Source organism: Palaemon carinicauda, chromosome 31 (genome assembly GCF_036898095.1).
Source record: "Palaemon carinicauda isolate YSFRI2023 chromosome 31, ASM3689809v2, whole genome shotgun sequence".
NCBI lineage: Eukaryota > Metazoa > Arthropoda > Malacostraca > Decapoda > Palaemonidae > Palaemon > Palaemon carinicauda.
Window position 1 is genome coordinate 46941414 of NC_090755.1, and position 25784 is coordinate 46967197.

Consider the following 25784-nt stretch of genomic DNA (forward strand, 5'->3'; position numbering starts at 1 on the left):
TGAAGTTCTTCAGAGATAGACCTTAAGACACACTACTGGACATAGAGAGACATCTTCCTTCAGAGGGCAGATTCTCCAAGGATCCCACCTTTTGGTGGGCAGCTCGTTTTTGGCGAGAAAGGTAGGATCGGGAAAAAGATTCAGTTCTCCCTCTTCTGTGAACTGAATATGGCCCTCATTTCTAAATAGGGCCACTATTTCTCTAACTTTAGCCCCTGAGGCTATAGCAAACAAGAATATCACTTTCTGTGTTAGATCCTTTATGGTACAATCTTCGTTGTTCAAGTTCGAAGCATAGTGCAAGACTTTGTCCAAGGACCATGATATGGCCTTTGGAGAGGTTGCTGGTTTGAGTCTAGCGCATGCTTTTGGAATCTTATTGAAAATTTAGTTTGTCAAATCCACCTGGAAAGCGTAAAGAAGAGGTCTAGTCAAAGCTGACTTACACGTAGTTATTGTGGTGAAAGCCAGGCCTTGTTCATGAAGGTAGATGAAGAAGGAAAGGCAAAAGTCTATCGAGATTTTTGCTGGTTTGTTTGCTTTGACAAAGGAAACCCACTTCTTCCAAGACGATTCATTTTGTCTTCTGGTTGACTGTGACTTGTATTCTTCTATAAAGTCGATGTTGTCTTTTGAGATCCCGAACCTTTTCTTGGCTGCTAAGGTGAGAAAATCTTGAAATGTAGGTTTTGGGTTCTCAATGATGAAGCGTAGACAATCGACTTCTGAACCAGTTGGGATAGAACTGCACTTGGCAGAGGAAACAGCTTCAGCTTCAGTTCTATGACTAGAGGGAACCAATTGCTCCTGGGCCATTTGGGGGCCACTACTGCTGCTGTTCCCTTGAAGGATCTCAGCTTGTTGAGGACCTTCAACAGGAGATTTGTTGGTGGGAACAGATAGATATGATTCCATCTGTTCCAATCGAGGGACAAAGCGTCCGTCGCTTATGTCCGAGGGTCCTTATATTGGGCCACATATCGAGGTAGTTTCTTGTTGTCGCTCGTTGCGAAGAAGTCAATGTGCAATTCTAGGACTTTTTCCAAGATGAAGGAGAATGAGTCTGCGGCTAGGGACCATTCTGTCTCTATCGGTTTTCGCCTGGATAGAGTGTCCGCCGTCACATTGTGAAACCCTTGTAGGTGAACTGCTGATAAGTGCCATCTTTTTTTCCGTGATTGATGTAGGCGATCTTGAGCCTTGCCGGTTCAGACATTTCACTATTACTTTGCTGTCCAAAACCAGCCTGATGTGGGCTGATCTGTGAGGGGATAGTTTCTTCAACGCTAGGAAGACTGCCATGTCTTCCAGAATGTTGATGTTAAAGGTCTTGAACTGGTGCGACCAGTTCCCTTGCACTTTCCTTTGATGGGAATGGCCTCCCCATCCTTCTGGGGTTGCATCTGTGTGGATGACCACTGAAGGTTGAGGTGGTTGTAAGGGAATTGTCCTTGTTAGGCTCTTGACCTTTGACCACGGCCTTAGAAGCGATTGCAGTAAGGTCGGTGTCAATCTCTGTTGATCTCTTTGAGCGTTTGATGCGTATCTTCTCCAGACTCCTGACACATCCTTTAGTTGTGCTTTTAGCACTGGGTCTGTCACTGCTGCGAATTGGAGAGAGCCCAGTACTCTTTCCTGTTGGCATCTTGAAATCTTGTTGGATTTCAGTAGTCTCCTGACAGAACCCGCAATCTCTCTCCTCTTCTTCGGTGGAAGACAGTTTTCCTTCTCGCTCTGGGCTCTGCAAAGAAAGTCTGCAAGCTGCATGGTCTCTTATGACATCAACCATTCAAGGGGAGGGGGCCAAGTTACATTCCTCTTCGTCCATGAGTTTATCAGTAAGACTCAAAATCTGGCTGTTGTGGACCTTAGATTGGGGTCATTCCAGATTTTGAGTCTTCTGGAAGTAACTGATGATCCTGACCAGCTATTAATAGTGGTGAGGCATTATCTAAAGCGCACAAGAACAGCTTGTGAGTACGTGGACAGTCAAGAGGAACACAAAAAAAAAAACACTCCTTGGATTCGGCAGGTAATTGACCGCTCACTTAATCCTCTGCCTGCCCAGGAGGGCAATCGACCCAGAGCTCCTGACATCAGGGTCATAGGTACATCCCTGGTGTTCAAAAGAAATTTCTCTGGTGTGCAGGTGCTTCAAGTGGGCTTGTGGAAGAGGCAAACCAGCTTCACCACCCACTACCTGCATGACAACCAATAGGACCTTGTATACATTTATTCTAGGTTACAGCGGTAATTGTTTGGGATGAATGTAAAGGAATGACTGGCCCTTTCTTTCTTCATCTTCCACTCTCATGGAGCACAACTCTGTAGACTGTGCAAGCTGGCCTCTTGTCTGACTGCAGGTAAGCCCCATTTTCGTTTTGTGGTCTGAAATGCTATATATCTTTTATATTATGTCCCCAATCTCCATGCAAGGGGGAATTGGGTCATGGTGTGCATGAGTGTCAACCATCTCTTTAAACTTAACTTGCTAAAGTCATAATGAGTTTCCACTCACTCGCCATGGTTAAACAATTTATCACCCCTTTGGCATTGACAGGCCAATGGTTATGAGGTGTCAGGATGCTCTTTCCACACACTATCGAACTCGGATTTGTATCCCGGGACTAAATTCTTCAGCCAGTTAGAATAGGTCTTCCATCCACCTTAGGGTGTCTCCCCTATGTAAAGAACAAAGGTTTGTATTTGTGAAGGAATAAATGACAAATTTGAAAGTAATTTGTATTTTTCCTAACTATACAAACCTAAATTCTTTACACATACTTTTTCCACCTTCACCTGCCCCATAGAAGTCCTGTCTGCAATCAGACGTGAGATCAGCTACTTGGTGAATGTGTATATCCGCCTCTTACCTAGTGGAGGGTCATTGACACCTCTCGTTAAAGTTTTATGGCTAACCAACTCAAGCTGAATCATTTCTTCTACATAAAGAACTCCTGTTTGTACAGTTAAAGAAATACAAATCACTTCTAAATTTGTCATATTCTTGTCTGTGTCTAATTGTTTTGTGAAATTTTCAGGTGTTAAGGGTGTTCAAGTTGAAGAATTGTGGAGCTTAGAGGATGAGTCATTTTCAAACTTGAAGTAAGTTATCTAAAGTGTATTTGTTGCCTCACGAACACAAACCTTCGTCCTTTAATAAGAGTAGGATTTCTGCTTGGCCCGAATTTGGCTGTTAAAATTTTAACAAGGTGTGTCGGTGGATACTGGTGGTAGGCGGGAAATGCCCGCCCCCCTCACCAGCACACTGAGGCGTCACTTTGACTTCAGCCGCCAAGGTGTATGGACATAATCTTCGTACTCTTACTTTGGGTGTTTAACCTTTTCTTTCTTTTATTCATTGAAAATGTGTTCGTTCCAACACGACAACAAACTCTTTCACTCTTTTACAGTGGATATTGTTTTGACAAATGATATAACCTAACCAAAAGATTTTTTAGCTAGGTACAACTACCCAGCACTAGTTAGGGGGGGGGGGGTTAAATCAACCACCCCGCTCACACACAGGTGAAATACCTTAACATTTTATTTTTGAATACAGTACATAACTTCCCTGGTAGTTACATATATATAGCTTAATCCCGCCGATTCATCACGCGCACGGTAGAAATTCAAAATTCGTGGCAATTGCCGACAGGTGGCCAGGTGATCATGCCTGTGCGCCCTCTAACCAGGTACCTGGAACCATTCCCATTTGTCCTCAGAAATTCCCTGCCGTCGTTCCAGCAACACGTCGGAAATTCGCTCTACTTTGTTTGGGTTTGCTTTTACTACAAATTGGTGAAGTACCCATTGCTATTTTTTAGTTGATGGCTTTCGCTGATATTGGATTTTCCGTTCTTTTTCTTACGAATAAGATATTTTTTTGTTGGTTCGACTGTGACAGTTTATTTTTAAATATAAAACTTACCCGCTGGATATGTAAGAATGGCTAAAGTCCCTAACGCCTCGGTAGGAAATTCAAAATCTCGCGCGGCTATCGCAGATATGCCAGGTGTACACTAGTGCCCTCACGGTACAACAGGTAGAACTATACCCAACCTCTTCAGATTTTCCCTGCCACTATGGCGGTTGGTTCTATTGGATATTCTCTCTCGCTTTTTACTCTGTTTGGACGTTATATGGTGATGTATTAACGTTTTTCGAGTATAGGCTTTCGCTTTTTTGTTTTTATTTGAACTGTGATCATGTATTTATAACTTAAAAGGTAAGTTGTTCCGTAACCGAAATACAAACCACGCTATTTACATTGGGTTTACTTTCGGCGTAGCTGAAATTGACGAGCCATTAGATTTTAACGAGGGTTTACTACCCCGCGCTAGTCAGCAGGGGTAGGGGGAAGGGTAGCTTGCTACCCCTTCCCCCCTCACACACCGGTGAAATGTCTCACTTCATTTTTGGCTCGGACGATGGACAGACGTGCCTGTCTTCGTCCTCGCTTGGCAGCCATTATTTGTTTTGTCTTTACTTAATCACTTACTTTTTTTATACTCAATATATATGTAAACATTTTTTCGTGTTTATGTATAAATTTGAGTATAGAAATCAGTAAGTTTCCTTTTCAGAGTTTGTGCTTGTGTGTGTAGTGTACGATATCTCCGTGGAACCCTCGGCAGTTAGGCCACCACGGTGTAATTTCATGGGTCGCGTTCGAGTTTGACTACGGTCTCTCTCTCTCTCTCTCTCTCTCTCTTGAGGTCGTTCACCCTTTACTACGTTTTACCTTTACTACGTCTGAGTAGCTTCCTTCCCGTGTGGGTGGGGTTGCTACGCCGTACATTTTGTTTCAATTAGTTTATGAAACTAATTGTATTTGTTGACTTTTCAGTTTTTGTAGAACGATTCCTTTTGGGGTTTTCGTTCTTCATTTAGTGAACATTCATATTTAAATTACATAATTACATAATTATAATTGTTATAATTCTGTGTTTGTTACAACTCTCCTTCCGTAAGTGTAAGTGGTTTTGAGGGCATGTGCCTGTTGTGTAATTCTTGTGTTCCCGGGGGAATGAATGTTAACTATTGATTTTTGTTTTTTTTTTATGTTTCACAGTTAACGATCTAGTTTCGTTTCTGTAATGTGGCAATGAAGCGAGCTGTCTTGTTGGGGCCTGGGGAATCTGCTGTTGCAGCCTCCCCTATAGATCCTTGTCAGGACGTGTCTCCTTCTCCTTGAAGTGCTCCCGTGACGACTGACAGCTCTCCAGTTCATTTTAGAACACTCAGGAGGCTCACCTCCTTGGGTGGGTAACTTCCCTTCCGAGGGAAGTTTTCCCGTCCAGGCTTGAGTTTTTCCTTTCGGGGGGAACTCCTCTTGCCTCCCTCTTAATGAGAGAATGCCTTGATGAAGTCATTGAGCTTCAGCACGGCATTTCATTCCCATGCTGAATCTTGGTGACGGGCAAGAGGGCTCTCGAACTTGGGGAAATTGCTCCCCCAGTTCGAATCTAAATTTCTCTCTTTCATCTTTTTCTAACTCTTTATATGGCTTCAACCTTCTCCTAATATTATAAACTTTCCTTCATGTTGCTGTCCCAACCCTATGAGTAAAATTTCCCATATGTATGTGTATATATTTACATATATATGTGTGTTTATTATTATTTTTTTTTCTCTTTATGGCATGGATGTTTCTACATCTATTATTGCCACTTGGGCGGATGTTTCTACATCCGGTATTGCTGCCTGCTTTGATGAATGGGAAAGGTGTCACGGTTGGGAGGTGTTTGTGCTCAAAGCTATATGTGAGAGTATTGGATGATCTCAGCCATCCCGAAGATGGTTTGGACCTTTTTGGCGGAACTATTCTCAAGTGTTGGGTCTTCGGAATCCAGGGGGATCCAACGCTTGGGGTAAGACTCTCGGCTTTTGGCCGGAAGCCCGTCATTACAGATATGGGGAGGATGATTCCATAGTTTCTTGGTCTCAGTCCTAACAGGCAGGTTCAGCTTACACCTGTGCCTCTATATCTGTTTTGATGCTATCCTTCGGGTAGGGTATGGAGTGGACCATCTGGGAAGTATACTTTCACTGTGCCGGTAGTGGAGAGTGTAAATCTCCTTCCCAACATGTGATGCCTTAATGTTCTCAAGCAGGTAAATCAAACTTCAAAAAATCACTCTTCTCTCTTCTTTTTTATGATGGAATCTTGTGAAAATGACCCCACCTCCCCTGGATATGCTGACTTGCCCCCGGCACTGTTGATGACCTCTGGCAATTCATTTAAAGAAAACTCCGTTGACGACGTAGGAACTAAAAAGGACTATTCTTTAAACACTCGGAAAAAGGGTAATTTGGGCAACACAGGAAAACTGAAAGTCCTGCACGTTACCCAAATCCCTTTAGAAGCTAATTATGATGTGCTACATAAAATATTTGAGTGTTACGGATCAATAAAAGAAATTAGAATGAAACTTCAAGATGATAATTGGGAATCTTGGTTATCATTTAATTGTCACGAGGAAGCATTTAATGCAAGCTGTAACATTGTTGATATTAAAGTAGGTAATATAAATGTTAAGGGTGCTCTGTGTGATGGGGCACCTAAAGATCTGGATGTCTACAGACCAGCAGACTGGGCTGATAAAGATATAGAGGCAGATATACCATCCCAAAGAAAGCCAAAACCACCAATGTGGCTTCTTGCTCAATCTGTAGGAGGTACGGAAAATTATTTCAAGATATGCAAATTTCTTCAGAGGAAGGTAGGTACGATCGCACCTGGAGATATATCTCGTTTCGGGAAGAAAAGTTTCTTGATAAAGGCCAAGTCATACACACAGTCTGTTATACTGTCTAATTTGAAGACAGTAAATGATGATATAAAATTGGACATCAAACCCCATCTAAACTTTAGCTATGGAAGGGGAGTGGTTTTTAATAGGGATCTGTATGAATTTACTGAAGAGGAGATATTGGCCATGTGTCCCCTATCAGTGTGGAAAGTACATAAAGTACTTGGAACATCAATGATTGTTCTTACTCTCCAGGATGCTGATGTACCTTTCCACATAGACATAGAAAACGAAAGGATCAGAGTTCAACCTTTTAAGCAGAAGCCACTGCAATGTTATAATTGCTTTAAATTTGGACATCCTTCCAAAGTTTGCAATAATGAAAAAATTTGTAATACTTGCTCCAAAATTTACCATGGGGATTGTACACTTGAGGCAAGGTGCTTAAACTGCAACTCTAATCATAAATCTAATGATAGGAGCTGCCAGTTTTATAAGTTAGAAGAGGCTGCCCTCAATAAATCAATTATTGAACATGTAAGCGTGGGGCATGCCAAGAGATTATTAAATAAATCTATTACTTATACAAAAACATTAAAAACAGGAGAAAAAGTTCCTCGGGAATCATCTCACCCACCTACTACTGTAGGTAGTTCTCGAAAAAGGAATTCACCATCTATTGATAAAGTGCTGCATAAGACAAGAACATCTCCTCCTAAAGATTTATCATTGAGTATCAACAAAAAGACATTGCCCACCACTATCAAACCTTTGTCCCCCATTACAAAGGATAGTACTAACCTCTCCCAGGCCATATCCTTGCCTGATTTAATGGAGATTCCACCTGACACCAAGTTATCAGGTGTACCTGTAGTGGGGAAGGTACAAAAACCTGGTAACTTGCAACCTATTAATCGTAAAAGAGAGAGACCTCCATCTCTCTCACCCCCTTCCATAAGAAATACTAGAATTATGACATCAAATAAATATGATGTTTTGTCTGTTGATGTTGGCGATCAACCAGAAGACAATTTAAATAAATCAGAAATTCAAGTTGAGGTCCACCATCCCCCTCAACAAATATATAAAAAAGATACAAAGAAAAACTCCAACGTAAAACCCAACATAACAAGATCATCTCTGAAGAAACCTACAAGTAATAATGTTAGATTAAAAACTGCTAATGGGAAGACCTCACCCAAGACGTCTTCCAGAAATAATCCATAGTTTTCTCCTCCATTTTGCAATGGAACTGTCAGGGTTTGAGGGCGAAATATGAAGAACTTAAGCTCCTAATTCATGAGCATTCCCCCATAATAGTATGTCTACAGGAAAGTATGCTTGATTCTAACACTCCTAGTCCTCGAGAGTATGTTAGCTATAGAACACCATATAATCAACAAGCAGGGAGCCATGGCGGAAGTCTCATGTACATTCGTCGAGATGTTCCCCAAATACCCATGTCTATACGTACAACCCTGCAGGCAGTTGTTGTACAAATTGATATAGGGAGAAAATATACAATATGCTCTCTGTACTTACCTCCAAATGATGATTTAGCAGAAGTTATTCAACAACTCCCTCAACCTTTTCTCTTACTGGGAGATATGAATGGTAGGCATCCTTTATGGGGTGATGTTTTGGCCAACACAAGGGGCAATATTATCTCATCAATTGTGGAGAATGAGGATGTGGGGCTCCTTAATACAGGAGAGCCCACGTACTTCCATGTTCAGACAGGTACCTTGTCATGCATTGACCTTTCAATTGCAAGCTCTAACTGCCTTCTTGATTTTGATTGGAGGACATTAGATGATTGGCATACTAGTGATCATGCACCAATCATTATAAACACCAACAAGGGTCCACCTTTGCAAAGATCGCCACGTTGGAATCTAGACAAGGCAGACTGGGTTAAATTTTCTGAGCTAAGTGAAATCGAAGGGAGAGCAGAACAGTTAGAAAGTATTGATGATGCTATAGATCTGCTGAATGGAACTCTTCATACAGCAGGAGTCAATTCAATTCCCAAAACAACAGGGTTATTCAAACGACGACCAGTCCCGTGGTGGTCTTCAGAACTAACTGCACTCCACAGAGCCACAAGAAGATCTCTAACACGATTGCGTAGACTCCGAACTGATGAGAATTTAATTATGTACAAGAAATGTAGAGCACAGTTCCGTCGTGCCATGAAAGAAGCAAGGCGCCAGTCATGGATGTCTTTTGTTTCCTCCATTAACAGTAGAACACCACCATCTTCTGTGTGGAGGAAAGTAAAAAAGATAGCTGGCAAATTCACCCCCAACCCACCACCAGTGTTGAAGGTGAATGGCCATTATGTAACTGAAGCAAATGAAGTTAGCAATGCCTTGGCTAATCATTTTTCAAATGTATCCAGCAAGTATGAAGGAGCCCCTGGTCACCAGTATAGGAGCACTGAAGAAAATAAAATTTTAAATTTTGCCACAAGAAGGGAAGAGTCGTATAATTCTCCTTTCACTGAAAGAGAATTTGATTCCGCTCTTGCTCATTGCAACGATACAGCCCCTGGACCCGATGGAATTCCATATGCAATGATTAAACATGTACATTTTAATACAAAGCTATTTATTTTAAGCATTATTAATAGAATATGGCATGATCATAGTTACCCAAGTGTTTGGGAACTAGCCATTATTTTAGCCTTTTTAAAACCCGGTAAAGACAAGTTTTTAGCAGCAAACTATCGTCCTATTGCATTGACATCTTGTTTATGTAAAATCATGGAGAAGATGGTCAATGCAAGGCTGATATGGTACCTTGAAAATAAGGGTATTTTATCACCGATTCAATGTGGATTCCGAAAAATGCACTCAACGACTGATGTGTTGATACGACTTGAGTCTTCTATTTGTGAAGCCTTTGCTTCCAAACAGCACCATGTTACAGTATTTTTTGACCTTGAAAAGGCATATGATACCACATGGAGATATGGTATTCTTAAAACCATTCATGAATTGGGATTGAGAGGAGAGCTGCCACTATTTATTCAGGCATTTCTTTCATGTAGAGTTTTTCAAGTGAGAGTGGGGGAAACTCTATCAGAGAGTAAGTGCCAGGAAGAAGGAGTTCCTCAGGGTAGTGTGCTGAGTGTAACCCTTTTTGCACTAGCAATTAATGGGATATCCTCAGCCATTCCCCAGGATGTTCTCTCAACATTATTTGTGGATGATCTCTCAATATCATTTGCTGGCACTAGAATGGCAATGGTTGAGAGAAAAATCCAACTCTCTATTGATAAAATTATCCAGTGGGCTGACATGAATGGATTCAAGTTCTCGACAAGTAAAACTACCATTGTCCATTTTTGTCGTATCCGGGGAGTACATCCAGACCCGGATATATACATTAAAGGTCAACGGATACCATGTGTATCGGAAACCAAATTTTTAGGTTTGATATTTGACTGTAGACTTACCTGGGTTTCTCACCTAAAAGCGCTAAAAGCTAAATGTGTTGAAGCTCTGAATATCTTAAAAGTATTGTCCCATACATCATGGGGGGCAGACCGCAATACTATTTTAAAATTATACAAGGCCTTGATTTTTTCCAAAATTAGTTATGGTTGTAAGGTATATTCTTCAGCCACCCCAAGCCGGTTAAAAATATTAGATTCGATATATCATGCAGGTATTAGATTGTCTACTGGAGCTTTTAAAACCTCGCCTATCCCAAGTCTCCTTGTTGATGCTGGAGAGTTACCTCTAGACCTTTACCGAATGTCTTCCATTCTTCGGTATTGGTTTAGATTGCAAAGACTCCCTAACTCTCTAGCCTTTCAGACTGCAAGCCTTGTAAGACAAGCATCATACTTTGAGTTGCACCCAAATTCTCCTCAACCTTATGGCTTTCGGGTGAAACGATTATTAAATAGTCTGGATATAATTAGAAATAAGATACTTCCATTCAAGGTATCATCAACGCCTCCATGGAAGTTACCAGAGATATCTTTTTGTAAATATTTTATTGGAAATAAGAAGAATATGTCAGACATAGAAGCCAGGTCTCTTTTTAATGAACATGTTAAAGAACATAGAGGATCAACTTTTATCTATACTGATGGCTCCAAATCTGATGCTGGCGTTGGATTTGGAGTACATAGTAATGGTTTTAATTGTAGAGGTACACTTCCTCTGACCGCTTCCATATTTACTGCCGAACTGTATGGCATATTAACTGCTATTGAGAAAATAGCGTTGGAGAAGGAGGGTAATTTTACAATTTTTAGTGATGCAAGGAGTGTCCTTCAAGCTATGGAAGTTTTTAAATCTAATAACCCTCTAGTTTTAAAGATTTTAGAATGGCTTTTCCTTATTGGACGGAGAGGTATAACAGTTCAATTTTGTTGGGTTCCAGCACATGTAGGTGTGTCCGGGAATGAGAAGGCAGATTCACTGGCTAAGGAGGCTGCATCCGAGTTGCTGCCAAGAAGATATCCCATTCCCTGTAATGATTTCTTACCTGACATCAAGAAATTGGTTTGCAATAAATGGCAACAGCAATGGGATAGTCAAGATGGCAATAAAATGAGGGAAGTAACAAATGACATATCTCCTTGGAGGTATAATATGATGCCCCGAAAATGGGAGACGTCTCTTTGTCGTCTCCGTATTGGTCACACTCGGTTGACACATGAGTTTCTGCTGAAGGGCCAACAGCAACCGTATTGTGACAACTGTGTAGTACCTCTAACAGTAAGGCATTTGTTGACCGAATGCCCCAATTATAACATCTTGCGGAATAGATATTTGTTTGAGGCTCAAGGTGAGGGTGGCAGGTTCATCCTTGCCAAGATTCTTGGAAATGATGTGTCCTACCATGCAAGTGGCATTTTTAGATTTCTTTCAGAAGCAGGTCTTCTGAAAAATATTTAACTTTTATGACATTCAATTTTTATTATTTTAATTGAATACTCTTTAATTTTCAATATTAAACTTACCCGATAATCATGTAGCTGTCAACTCCGTTGCCCGACAGAATTCTACGGAAGGGATACGCCAGCGATCGCTATACAAGAGGGGGGTGTACTTCACAAGCGCCACCTGTGGCCAGGTACTGCAGTACTTCTTGTTGACACCAATTTTTCCTCAGTCGTGCTTCCGGCAAGACGTTCATGGATACGCTTATAATTTTGGAGTCTTGTTCACGGTTTTTGGTGAAGTATTGCTCTAAGATTTCAGCTTTCGCTATTCAGGAAGTTTTATTATTAGCTTAGCTAACTTTTGGAATTAATTTGATTAATTATGGTGACGAAGAGAGTATGAACTCTCTTTCACCTTTAAATGGCCGACCCTTCCCTTAGACGGAAGTGTTGGTGTCTAAGAGAGTATAGACTCTCTTTCTTAATTTTGCTTAACAAAAGTTATAGATTTATTTTATATCTCTCCGCCTTTTATAGGCCTCTTCGATTAACTTCCTTTTATTATAAACTTATTAAAATTAATTTTTATATTTGTTTATATTCGACCTTTCCTAATAGTAGGCGGTCTTTTCTTGGTACCGAAGTTAATTAACATTGAGCCCGTCATTTCGGTTTTACCTGTTAACATATTATGCTATTTTAATGTTTTTGAAAGAATTTCTTTGATAGTCTCGTACTGTTTTCAAAGTTGAACTAACGTTTTGTTTTGTCTCTGCAGTTGTTGACGTTCAGAACGTTCAACTTGCGCTCTATCGTTACGATAGAGAGAGAATTTTCACGGTGTCACGTTGCAGTAAGAGTAACCGTGTCTAGCGTTTTGTTCATTCTTTCTTAACTTAATGGTTTTAATTCTTATAAAGGAACTTTTCATTTTGGGAAATATTTCAGTTTTTTCCTTTAACAATAATATGTTTTAACGATATATATGATTGGGCTCTTCTCTCAGGTTCTAAGTCAAGAGAGAGAGAGAGAGAGAGAGAGATAGAGACGGAGGGAGAAAGAGGAGGATAAACGTTTCGTTCAAGCGAGTAACGTTGTTATCGTTTTTGCTCTTCTCCCTAGTCTCTTTAGGGGAAGAAGGTAAACGTTTCTAGAGTTTTTTCTTGTTCTCAAGCTTTATGCGGTGAGAGATTTTAAACGTAGTTTATTTGATCTAGTGTTTAGGCTCTTTCCAGCCACTGAATTATTTATCTTTCATTAGATTTTTCTGTTACATTGTAATTCTGTTTTCGCAATTACTAACTTTTGAGAAAGGATAGAATTGCGTGTTTCAGGTACAAACCACTTAAAGTTTCGAGTTCAGTGAAATAAGTGCAAACAGAAAATCAAAAGTGATAAGTGATTAGCGCAAAGTGTGTCAGTGTTGTGCGTGAGGGTACTTCTGTGCGTGCCAGTCGTCCTCCCAGTCCGGGACCTCTTGCAAGCTCCCAAGCCCAGGGGAGAAGCAATGTCGAAGGGCAAAAGGGTTCGGCAGGCCTTGATCGGCGCACAGAAGTATCCTCGGTGGTTGCGGGCGTGTCTTACAGAGACCGTCACTCCCACCCGCAGACGATTGAGCCCTTATTTTGCTCGTCTGCAGAAGAAATTTCGGGGAGAAAACGCTGGTCCCAGGTCTCAAGACCTCTTAAACGTAAAATCCAGACCTATGCCAGACGTACGAAGTTAGAGTTCAACAACCCGGCTGCAGTCATTGGGTTAGCTCTGACTCTCCTCAGTCATCAGGTGACTGCACACCTCCTAAGAGAGTTAAGGCTTTGCCTCAACAGACTTTATCGTCTGTTGATCCCAAGACGACTTTGCTGCAGTCCATGCAGTCGCAGCTTGCGGTCTTAATGCGTGAGTTTCAGGCTGAGAAGGTTACACCTCCTCCTGCGAACGCTCCGCCTCTCCGCAGTCCAGTCTGCCAGGCGTACGAAGTTGAGGTTCCTCAGGCTACCTTACCGCGTTCTGAGTTGCCAGTTACCAGCGGTGTGCAGCAACCTCCGCCTCCTCCTGCGAGAGCTCCGCCTCACCGCAGTCCAGTCTGCCAGGCGTACGAAGTTGAGGTTCCTCAGGCTACCTTACCGCGTTCTGAGTTGCCAGTTACCAGCGTTGTGCAGCAACCTTAACCTTCCTTAAGGCAACCTCAGCAATGGGAGCAGGAGTCTTATGCCTTACTTCCTCCGCTTCCGCTTGCGGTTCCACCAGCGAGGCAACAATCTCTTGAGGTACGACAACCTCTTCCATCAATGAGGCAGCCACCTCAGCACTCGCTGCAGCCACCTCAACAACTCTCGCAGCTCACACCTCAGGAACCTTAACTCGTTCCTCAGGAACCTGCTACTGCGCATCCGCAACCCTTACAGCAAGCGCAACTCTTGAGGCAGCAACCTCATGCTATGAGTCAGCCACCTCAACGCATGCATCTGCCACTTTTTCCTCAACTTGAGCTTCTTCCCATTCAACTTGGGAATAACAAATGACAATAATAACACCTCATTACTTTCATAACTTGCATTTGTAATCATATACATGTATGCCTACACAAACATTATGATAATGGAAGTTATTTGTATTACTTATATAAAAATATATATGTATTCCTTGCAATATATTTTTAACAAATCGCAAAATATGGCAAAAATATCTTCTAAACAAAAATGAATCATGAGTTATGAATGTAAGGTAATATTATGTTGATATTAAACCCCATGCAAGCATGCATGAAGTAATGCAGTGTTGCCAACAGGGCGAGTTTCCCTTTCCTGAGGTGAAGTAGATTATAGTACATTTAGTGTAGCTTAATTCTACGATTATCATGCCGGCTATCAAATTCATCAACAATACAGTCTAAATCAATTCCCTCGGCACGTGCACTTTCAATGGACGGTAATGCGATATTACTCACTCTAGCACTGGTCATGGAATTTCTGAGAAATGTTACACGCCATGCAACACGCTCTGCTTACCTTACAGCATGCTCTACATACAGCATGCTCTGCATACAGCATGCTCTGCATACAGCATGCTCTGCATACAACATGCTCTGCATACCTTACCGCATGCTTCTCAGTCACACGTCTTTGGTTGTTGCCAACTCACTAGACTGTCAAGCAGTTTCATAACGTTGCCTTCTAGTCTGCTGCTTTTGCACCAGTGAAACCCTCACTGAGAGAACTTAGCTTTTCTCGGATATGGTCCCTGTAGATGAGAAAGTGCTTTTCTCCCTCCTTCTGATATTCCCTTGAGGACTCTGTCATTTGGAGAGGAGCCTTTAGCTGCGTAGCCTCCTATGGACTTTTATTTAAGCATAACATGCTCCCAGGGAAGGTAATGGTTCCACTTCAGTCGCTAACCCCGTCTGTTACCACACCTGCTCCCATAGACCTTGAGCTTTGTTGCAAGACATGCAGTCCAAGCTTAGTCCTTGTTAGAGGATTTTTTTTTGTTTACGGAGTCAGTGTGTCACTGGGAAGACGTTCAACAACCAGCAGAAGTGACTTGTTGTGACGCAGTGCGGCAACCTCAGCAACCCGATAAGGAGTTGTCTGTACGACCCAGACAGTCTAGACAGCTTCGGGTTGTCACTGTACTTCCTCGCTTCCCCATGGTTGACAGTTCACAGACTGTGCAGCAGTACCATGATCTTGTGTCCGGCTCCGTCAGACGACTGGCTTTTAAGAGCTCCCACAAGTCGTCGCTGTCTGGAGATTCTCAGATGGACTATGGATCTGACCAAGGAACTGGGCCTCCTGGTCAATTTTGAGGAGTCTCAGCTCGTCCCATCCCAGACCATTGTCTCCCTGGGTATGGATCTTCAGAGTCGAGCTTTTCGGGCTTTTCCGTCGGCCCCAAGGATCTTCCAAGCCCTAGAATGCATCCAGAGCATGCTGAGAAGGAACCGATGCTCAGTCAGGTAGTGGATGAGTCTAACAGGGACACTTTCATCGCTGGCCCTGTTCATCGTGTTAGGGAGACTCCACCTCCCCCCCTTCAGTATCATCTAGCTGCTCACTGGATAAAGGACATGACGCTAGAGACGGTCTCAGTTCCTGTTTCCGAAGAGAGGAGGTCTTCTCTTGCGTGGTGTAAGAACAGCTTTCTTCTCAAGGAAGTCTATCTTTGGCTGTTCAGAAACCCGACCGCCTTCTCCTCTCGGACGCATCAGACACGGGCTGGGGTGCGACTTTGGACGGACAGGAATGCTCGGGAACATGGAATCAGGAACAAAGGACACTTCACATCAATTGCAAGGAGTTGTTGGCGGTTCTTCTGGCCTTGATAAACTTCAAGTCCCTCCAGCTTAACAAAGTGGTGGAGGTGGACTCTGACAACACCACAGCCCTGGCTTACATCTTCAAGCAGGGAGGGACTCTTTCGTGAAGTTGTTCTAGATCGCAAGGGACCTCCTCATCTGGTCTAAAGATCGAAAGCTCACGCTGGTAACGAGGTTCATTCAGGGCGGTATGAATGTCATGGCAGATCACCTCAGCCGGAAGGGTCAGGTCATCCCCACAGAATGGACCCTTCACAAGAATGTTTGCAGCAGACTTTGGGCCCTGTGGGGTCAGCCAACCATAGATCTGTTCGCTACCTCGATAACCTAGAGACTCCTGTTGTATTGTTCTCCGATTCCAGACCCAGCAGCAGTTCACGTGGATGCTTTTCTGCTGGATTGGTTCCATCTCGACCTGTATGCATTCCCGCCGTTCAAGATTGTCAACAGGGTACTTCAGAAGTTCTCCTCTCGCAAAGGGACACGGCTGACGTTGGTTGGCTCCGCTCTGGCCCGCGAGAGAATGGTTCTTAGAGGTACTGCAATGGCTGGTCGACATTCCCAGGACTCTTCCTCTAGGAGTGAACCTTCTACGTCTACCTCACGTAAAGAAGGTACACCCAAACCTCCACGCTCTTCGTCTGACTGCCTTCAGACTTTCGAAAGACTCTCAAGAGCTAGGGGCTTTTCGAAGGAGGCAGCCAGAGCGATTGCCAAAGCAAGGAGAACATCCACTCTCAGAATCTATCAGTCTCAAGGGGAAGTCTTCCGTAGCTGGTACAAGACCAATGCAGTTTCCTCAACCAGTACCACTGTAACCCAGATTGCTGACTTCCTGTTATATCTAAGGAAAGTAAGATCCCTTTCAGCTCCTACGATCAAGGGTTACAGAAGTATGTTGGCAGCGGTTTTCCGCCACAGAGGCTTGGATCTTTCCACCAACAAAGATCTACAGGACCTCCCTAGGTCTTTTGAGACCTCAAAGGAACGTCGGTTGTCCACTCCAGGCTGGAATCTAGACGTGGTCCTAAGGTTCCTTATGTCATCAAGATTTGAACCTCTCCAATCAGCCTCTTTTTAGGACCTCACATTAAAAACTCTTTTCCTCGTGTGCTTGACAACAGCTAAAAGAGTAAGTGAGATCCACACCTTCAGCAGGATCATTGTTTTCACATCTGAAACGGCTACATGTTCCTTGCAGCTCGGTTTTTGCTAAACGAGCTTCCTTCACGTCCTTAGCCTAAGTCGTTCGAGATCCCAAGCCTGTCCAACTTGGTGGGGAATGAACTGGAGAGAGTACTTTGCCCAGTTAGAGCTCTTAGGTACTATCTAAAAAGGTCTTAACCTTTACGAGGACAATCAGAAGCCTTATGGTGTGCTATCAAGAAACCTTCTTTTCCAAGTTCTAAGAACTCAGTTTCTTACTATTCAGGCTTCTGATTAGAGAAGCACATTCTCATCTGAAGGAAGAAGACCTTGCTTTGCTGAAGGTAAGGACACATGAAGTGAGAGCTGTGGCTACTTCAGTGGCCTTCAAACAGAGCCATTCTCTGCAGAGTGTTATGGATGCAACCTATTGGAGAAGCAATTCAGTGTTCGCATCATTCTATCTCAAAGATGTCCAGTCTCTTTACGAGTACTGCTACACCCTGGGACCATTCGTAGCAACGAATGCAGTAGTAGGCGAGGGCTCAGCCACTACATTCCCATAATCCCATAACCTTTTAACCTTTCTCTTGAATACTTTTTATGGGTTGTACGGTCGGCTAAGAAGCCTTCCACATCCTTGTTGATTTGGCGGGTGGTCAATTCTTTCTTGAGAAGCGCCGAGGTTAAAGGTTGTGATGAGGTCCTTTAGTATGGGTTGCAGCCCTTGATACTTCAGCACCTTAGAGTTGTTCAGCCTCCTAAGAGGAACGCTGCGCTCAGTAAGGAAGACGAACTTATTTAAGGCAGAGTAATGGCTCAAGTCGACTTCCTTACCAGGTACTTGTAATTTCATTGTTATTTTGAATAACTGATAATATGAAATACGGGATACTTAGCTTCTTGATATACATGTACACTGGTTTTCACCCACCTCCCTGGGTGTGAATCAGCTACATGATTATCGGGTAAGTTTAATATTGAAAAATGTTATTTTCATTAGTAAAATAAATTTTTGAATATACTTACCCAATAATCATGATTTAATTGACCCACCCTTCCTCCCCATAGAACCAGTGGACCGAGGAAAAATTGAAGTGGTGTCAACAAGAAGTACTGCAGTACCTGGCCACAGGTGGCGCTTGTGAAGTACACCCCCCTCTTGTATAGCGATCGCTGGCGTATCCCTTCCGTAGAATTCTGTCGGGCAACGGAGTTGACAGCTACATGATTATCGGGTAAGTATATTCAAAAATTTATTTTACTAATGAAAATAACATTTTTTTATTTCATTTCATTTTTTACTTTTGTATATATAAATTAAATGTTACCGGCGTCAATGACCTTAGATGTCAGGATGCCTGAAAACTTTAAATCATTCATTCATTCCTCTTGCCTTTTTTTCGTGCGACTATGCTCTTGGTGCTGAGCGGTCACACCTGCAGTTACGCTCAAGGGGCTGAACAACTGCAGGAGCCCCTCTTCGGAGGATTGCTCTCTGTCCCGTCTCTTCTACGAAGTGTTCCTCTTTCGTTCGCGAGGGAGGACACTCATAGAGACTCCTCTCCGGAGGATTCTTCTGCTGTTGTTGCTGATGTTGCTGAAGGCTCAGTTCCCTTCGGGGGGCTTCCGAGCCCTACGGTCTCTCCTGCGAGTGCTTCTCCCCCGGGGGGGAGTTCACCACAGAGACTCCTCTTCGGAGGACTCCGTCTGCTGTTGTTGCTGAAGGCTCAATCCCCTTCGGGGGGCAGCTGAGCCCTACGGTCTCTCCCGCGAGTGCTTCTCCCCCGAGGGGGAGTGCACCACAGAGACACCTCTTCTGAGGCCTCCGTCTGCTGTTGTTGCTGAAGCCTCTGTCCCCTTCGGGGGGCAGTTGAGCCCACGGTCTCTCCTGCGAGTGCTTCTTCCCTGGGGGGGAGTTCACCACAGAGACTCCTCATCGGAGGACTCCTCCTGCTGTTGTTGCTGAGGCTCAGTTTCCCTTTGGGGATAGCTGTTGCCTACGGTCTCTCCTGCAAGTGACTCTTCCCCTCGGGGGAGGTCACGTTCAGAGACTCCTCTTCGGAGGTCGGAGGGTGTTGCACCTGTCCGAGGTCGTCTTCATCTTTGTTCGACGCTACGCAGAGGACCTTCCTCGACAAGTACCGACCGTTGCTGCTGCTTCTCCTGCCAGATCTTCTAGTCTTCATCTCCGTTCCTGGATGCAGATGCGCAGTGGGCACCAACACACCCAGTTTACAACGGGCACCGGTACCTTCGGGTCTAAGGGGGTTATTCCACAGTGTGGGTAAGTCCCTTAAGTGCCAGGTTTTCTCCTGCGCGCCCACGATCTCCTGTGCGCCCGTGCGCAGTAGCGCTAGCGCTCGCCTGCTGTGGACCACGATCTCCGGTAGCTGAGTCTCGCCGTAGATCTTCTTCCTGCTCGCCAGCGCTCAGCTGTCCTTCTGGGTGACAGCTCTCTTCAGTGCTCACCTGTCCTTCTGTGCGCCAGCTCTCTTCAGTTCGCCAGTGCACATCTGCGCGCCCTTTCCTGCTACGCGCCAGTGGGCGCCAACAGTTTTCCTGAATGTCCAGGATCGCTCGCATCAGCGCTCTCCTTCCTGATGCACCTGCGCGCCTTCTGATTAGCGCGATGCGCGCTAACGTTCGCCCTCTCGCCCACGATCTATCAGACCTGGGCACAGGCAAGAAGTCTTCCTGTCGCCTTCTCGCCGTCAACCTTCTCTAGTCTCTTACGTGTCAGCGATCTCCTACGCGCCCGCGCGATTCTTCGCCTGCGCGCTAGCGTTTTCAACGCACCACCGCCCGCCAACGCGCCTTCACTCTCGTTCGGGCCATCGCTCGTCAACGCGCCATCGCCCGCCTACGCGCCATTGGTCTCCCGGCCGCCTCGCTCGCCCTCGCAACCACGTGCCCACTCGCATGCGCGCCCACGTGCCCACGCGCATACGCGCCCGTGCACATGCACACCCATGTTCGCCCACGCACATGCGCACCCATGTTCGCCCGCGTGCGAACCAATGTGTTCCTTCGCGCCAGCGCGATTCCTGCCAGTAAGCCATCGCTCGCCAACGCGCCGTCGCTCACCTACGCGTCATCGCTCGCCTGTGCACTATCGGGTTCCGACCGCCAGCTCTCGCCCTTCCAACCACGCTCGCCCTCCTGCGCTCCCTCGCGCACTTTCGTCTGCGCGCCCACGCGCTTGCGTGTCCACGCACGGGCGCTTCCACGTTCGCCCACGTGCGAACCATTGATTTACCATCGTGCGAGCTCCAGGGTGATTGCGACCGCGATTCCCGTCGGGGCTTCGCAACACGGGCAACCTGGCGAGTCTTCTGGAGCGCGTATTTCCAGAACACAGTCTTCACCACGTAAACGCAGAACATGGCACGTGCAAGAGCAGGAAGAATCTTCAGGGAGGTGTGAGCAGCATTCTTCTTTCCAGAACCTGGTTTAGCCCTTCCTCCTCACCATTCCCTGGAAGGGTCTTGCCAGGGAGTTTTTCTTTTGAGATTTCTCCGTCAGGCAGGGGGTGACTGGTTTTAGCCCTTCCTCTTCACCATTTCGTGGAAGAGGCTTACCAGGCCTTTCCCTCCCCGGTTGCGACCCGAGGTTTTTGTACAGTACAAGGAAGCTCCAGGAAGATCATGGGTACTTTCCTTCTCTCGGGCTCAAGCACCTTTGCGTTCCGTCGCCAAGTTTCGAACTTGCGAGCAAACTCGATGTTGGAGCATCTAGACGCAGTGACCGAGGGCTTCCTTTCGGGAGTCCCACCCGTGGATGTCAACAAGCTCAGACACTCTTCCATCCTTGGGAAGAGCTTGTTTGAGCCCAAGGGCAGAGAAATGGACAGCTGTTGTGCGGAGAAAGTCGAATTCCGTTTTCACTCCTCCAAGGCGCTTACTTTCAGACCCTGCGAGCCTCCGACGCCTCTTCATTCGACCTCATCAGCCTAGGTTATCGGAACCGGCTACGGCAGCTAAGACAAGGTGTACAATAGCAGTCCCCTCCTGTCAGGGACAGGTAGGACGGGAAGTTCTTCCGGGGAGGCATAATCCTAGGGGGAGCGGCAGAGTTCACAAACTCTAGGATTGGCAACCCCCCTTGCAGGTCTCACGCTGGGGGGATGCCTAAGGTTACTCGTCCGGATAACAGCTTCCCGATGCCGATTCCTGCATGATCTCCGCGTTCAGCCAAGGATATCGCACCTCGCTCTTAACATCTCTCCTACACTGTCAGCGAATCCAGTATCGCTGAGCCTCTATGCCATGGGTCGGCAAGAGGTTTGCCCGTTGGGCAGAAGGAGCCATGCTTTAGGAGAAGGTCCTCCTTAGGGTCGTCGACGGCTTCCCCCCCCCCCCGGCTTCTTTAGTCGATCCTTTTTTGTAGGAAAGCATCTGAGACGGGAGTATCCTGCACGTGCGCCAACAGTCTACCGCGCACGCGCACTGACGGCCTTTGCACGTGCGAGCTCCAATAATCTTAAGTGTGCACACACAGCCTTCCGCGCGTGCGGACGCCGATGATCTTCCGCACCCACGCGCCAACAGTTTCCACGTAGTACTCTCACGCACGCGCCAATGCTCCCACTCTGGCGCAACCAGTTACACGCTTCGGTGCATTCTAGGGAGAATGCACAAAACTACACAGTGCTTTACTGCGCGCCAGTGCTCTTCCTCACTTTCCTGCGCCCTCCTGCGCAGTTACAGTCCCAGATCCATGCGCCAGCTCTTGCCAAAGAGTCAAGGCTCACAGATCCAATGCACCAGCTCTTGCCTAAGAACCAGCGCTTGCAGATATTAAGCACCAGCATCATCCTGTGTGCCATTGCTCCAGACTCACCTACACACTCGCGCAATTGTCAGTAAAAAGGAATAAAACTTTTTGGACAGGTCATCATTGCGCCATTCCTCCCCGCAAGCACATAAACATTGCCACGGGGAAAAGAGGAATAAGGCTCCACAGAAGGATTCAAGATCCCGATGATTCCATCCTACAAGGGAATCGAATCGGGGAATCCTTGGTCCCTGTCTCTTCTGAAGTTTCTTTTTTCCTTGACAGACCACCGGCAGCAAACAGGAAAGCATCAACAGACTGATCTCTAGATCACGGTTTGCTGATGGCTAGTTCACAGTTTACTGATCGCCAGGTTGCCGATCACCAGACCGCCAATTGCTAGCTCAATGCAGATTTTTGACCTCTAGTCCCTCCAATGACTAACGATCTCCAATTGCTAGCATTTCCAATCATCGATTGCTAGTCAATAACCAGTCATCAGCTTGCTGATCGCTAGATCACCGATGGGCAGCTCATCTTTCTTCGATCATTGAACTCAGCTCGCTGATCTCTGACCAGCCCATCTTCAGCTTGCTCATCTCAGACCAAACAGGTGGGACCATAATCTTCTTGCTGATCTCGAACTCACCATCGGCTCACAGACCACTGATTCATTTGCCATCGGTTATTTGCCAGCAGTTCGTGACTCGAACTTACTAGTCAACCGCTTCCTGTAGTTCCTAGATCAGAAGTTATACAACATACTTCTCGCTACTGGTCGTTTGCCATCACACTAAAGTGATCGGTAAACGTTCGACAACCCTCATCAACGGCTTGCCAACAGGGAACTACTTGCGAGTACTCTCCAACTGCACAGTAACCACGATACCCAACGGTTAACCCTTGATTAACATTCGCCAGATAGATTCTGTTCTAAGGAATAGCATCAATCCCATCAGGGCGCGTGGTAAGGCTAAGCGGGTCCTTCCTTTTGAAGAAATTCTCTCTCAGAGAAGAATTCTTACATTGGGTATCGCGCCTGATCCTTTACGACACGAGTCAAGACTCCAGCGTCGACAATCTTCCATGCTAAAGGATCACCAAGGAGCTGTCCCTTTGGGTCGATGTCCACACCATGTTGGAGTTCGATCAAGGGCTAAGACCCCAGGTCTTCATTTGCACACCGGACCTAAAGGACACTTACTCCCAGGTCCAAACCATCCATCTAGGAAGGGTGGAAGATTCAGTGTAGACAAACAAGAGACACCAGTTCAAGGCACTGTGCTTCGGTCTTTCCACTACACCCATCCTGGTCTCACAGGATCGGTTTCTGTCTCCGCTCTCTCGGAACGACTGGCTGACCTTAGCAGACTCAGTGGCAACCTTGCATTAACACTGGAATTTCTGAAGTCTTTTTACCAAGATCCAGTGATCAGGAATCTTCCCTACTTCCCTCCCAGGAGACTGGTGTATCGGGGAATGATTCTAAACACCAATCTCCACAAAAACCTTCTCGAAACGAGAACGACTTCCATTCCAGGAGACTTGAGTCGGAAAAAGAAGAAAGGAGGAACCATAGTGCTGCACCACATGACCTCAGCCCTCTGGACAGAGCCCGAAGGTACCTTCACTTAAATCTCTTATGAGATGAAGGCCAACTTTCCTGTCCTTCAACAGCCTCATCGGTTCCTAACAGACCACTCAGTGATGTGATGGACGACACGCCACACACCACATAGAGACTCACATCGACAAGCAAGTAGGAACTGGCTTGTAGCCTCTTCCCATCTAATAGTATAAACACTAAGATGGGCCAAAGTCCGTTCGGTACCACTTTCAGCCCGCTTCATTCCAGATTGGAAGAACGTGCTCGCCGACAATCTGTGCACAGCATCTAAGATAAGGTATACCGAATGGACTTTGGATCGCCAGGTAGCCAACTAAGTCCCAACTTTACGAGGTCCTCCATCTAGGGGGTCTGTTCGCAACGCTCCTGAATCTCAGGCTACTGTTGCTCACCAGCCCTAGACCCCAAGGGTCTCTGGCAACAACGGTGGGTACAACAATGACGTTTACGTCTCGTCCCTGTTTTATCTGGAGAAGGGCACTCAACAAGGCTAGAACATTGGTCAACCTCTCAAGGACTCTCCTAGCTCCACTATGGCAGTATGCAGAACGGTCTCCAAACCTTTTGCAGCTCCTGATAGAGCCTCCAAGAGAACCTTCTCCACATAACAGACAACCCACTTTGACACCTACCACAAGCTATAGCCTTGCTATGAGTGTACGCCTGAAGACTACCCAATACCTCTTTGCGTAGAGGTTGTCTAGATATCTGAGGAATTCCTCAGCATCAGTCTACCAGGCAGTATCACGTCTTGTGTGGTTGGCGTCATGTGAAAGTGTCTCTCCACTCGATACCTCGATTTCAGCAATAGCGGAATCCTCGAGTATATGCAAGAGAAAAAACCCCCTATTCAGTTTCGACAGGTAAAGATGATCACTCAACCTTGATCCTTCACCTTCAAACTGAAAGAAAGGGACTCCCTTTCATCGATAGACTTTTCCTAACTCATACGGACTTACATCTTGCCTTTCCCCAGTCGGAATTGAGACCTTCCTCTCAGAACATGGTTCAAGTCTCCGATCCCTAAAGGGACCTCCTTGTGTTCCACTTCACCGGGCAACAAATTTTCTCCTGATTTAAGATCACAATGTTCCTACACACTCAGACAGCAACCATACGAGTCAAGGAACTTTATGGTCTCTCTTTTGACATCGCCCATTATTGAGAAGGGCGAAAGACAAGGTTCAGTTTCGTCCGTGAGTATGTCACCAGACACAGTCTCCAGAGGTGACAGATCCTACACAAGTCTCAACTAGGTAACGGACGATCCAGATCATCCGTTACTGTACCCAGGGTATGGTATGAGACTTTACCTAAAGAAAACGGCAACAGCTTGCCCGGGTCCCTCCTTTTGTCAGCACTGGGAGAGACTAGAGGAAGATCACCGAAACATCATCGCGACATGACGACTCACAGTGTCAAGGTCATAACTATTCCCCTGGTCGTTCTTAGCAGATTACTTTGTGACGTAGGTTTTACAAGAAAGGATGTGAATACTCAAGTTGACTTTCACAACCTTTCTCCTGCAAGACGCGACCCACAGGAACTCGATACGATCTCTATCGGTCCGGTGGTGGCTGCACAACAGCTGGTTGTATACCTCAAGCTCCTTATTGGACAAGTAGCAGAAGGTTGAGGGCACTGTTACCCGGTTTTAGTCTGCGTGAATGAAAAGATTTGACTGGCTCTTATTCTTTTCTTCATCCTACCCTCTCGTGGGGAAAGCAGCATCCTGGGTTCTCTGCATAGCTGACCTCAAACCACTGCAGGTAAACCATGCTTCCTTGTGTTCCTAGTATTAAGATTAATACTGTTACGTCCCCATACCCTGACGAGGTGGTATTGAGAAAGTCCTAGTCCACAAGTTTCCATGTAAAGAACTTCAGAACAACTTCCTAGGACGAGTCACACTTCTTCATACCTTCACACACAGCTTGCGTAGGCCGCAGTCCCTGCGTAGCAAGGTTCTAGCGAGGTGCAATATTCCAGTTACGGAACAAACGACAAATTCGTAGATAATTTGTATTTTTCCTAACTATACAAACATTAGCTATTTAACCAAACTTGCCCGCCAACCTTATCCCCCTTGTAGTCCTACCTCCAAGCAAAGTGAGCTCAAACACAGGTGTGTGAGTGGGGGGGGGGGGGGGGGTTAGCAAGCTACCCTCCCCTACCCCCGTTAACTAGTGGTGTGGGTAGTAAACCCTCGTTAAATTTTAATGGCTCGTCATTTCAGCTACGCCGAAAGTAATACCCCTATTA

General features: G+C 45.5%; 1 protein-coding gene across 1 annotated transcript in view; it reads left to right on the plus strand.

The window, feature by feature from the left end:
• The window catches only part of Uch-L5 (ubiquitin carboxy-terminal hydrolase L5), a 225393-nt gene that overhangs the window by 21268 nt on the left and 178341 nt on the right, over positions 1-25784 (plus strand). The window contains exon 2 of the mRNA XM_068355135.1: positions 3042-3105. Coding sequence (XP_068211236.1) covers positions 3042-3105 — 64 coding nt within the window. The remainder of the gene's footprint in view (positions 1-3041; positions 3106-25784) is intronic.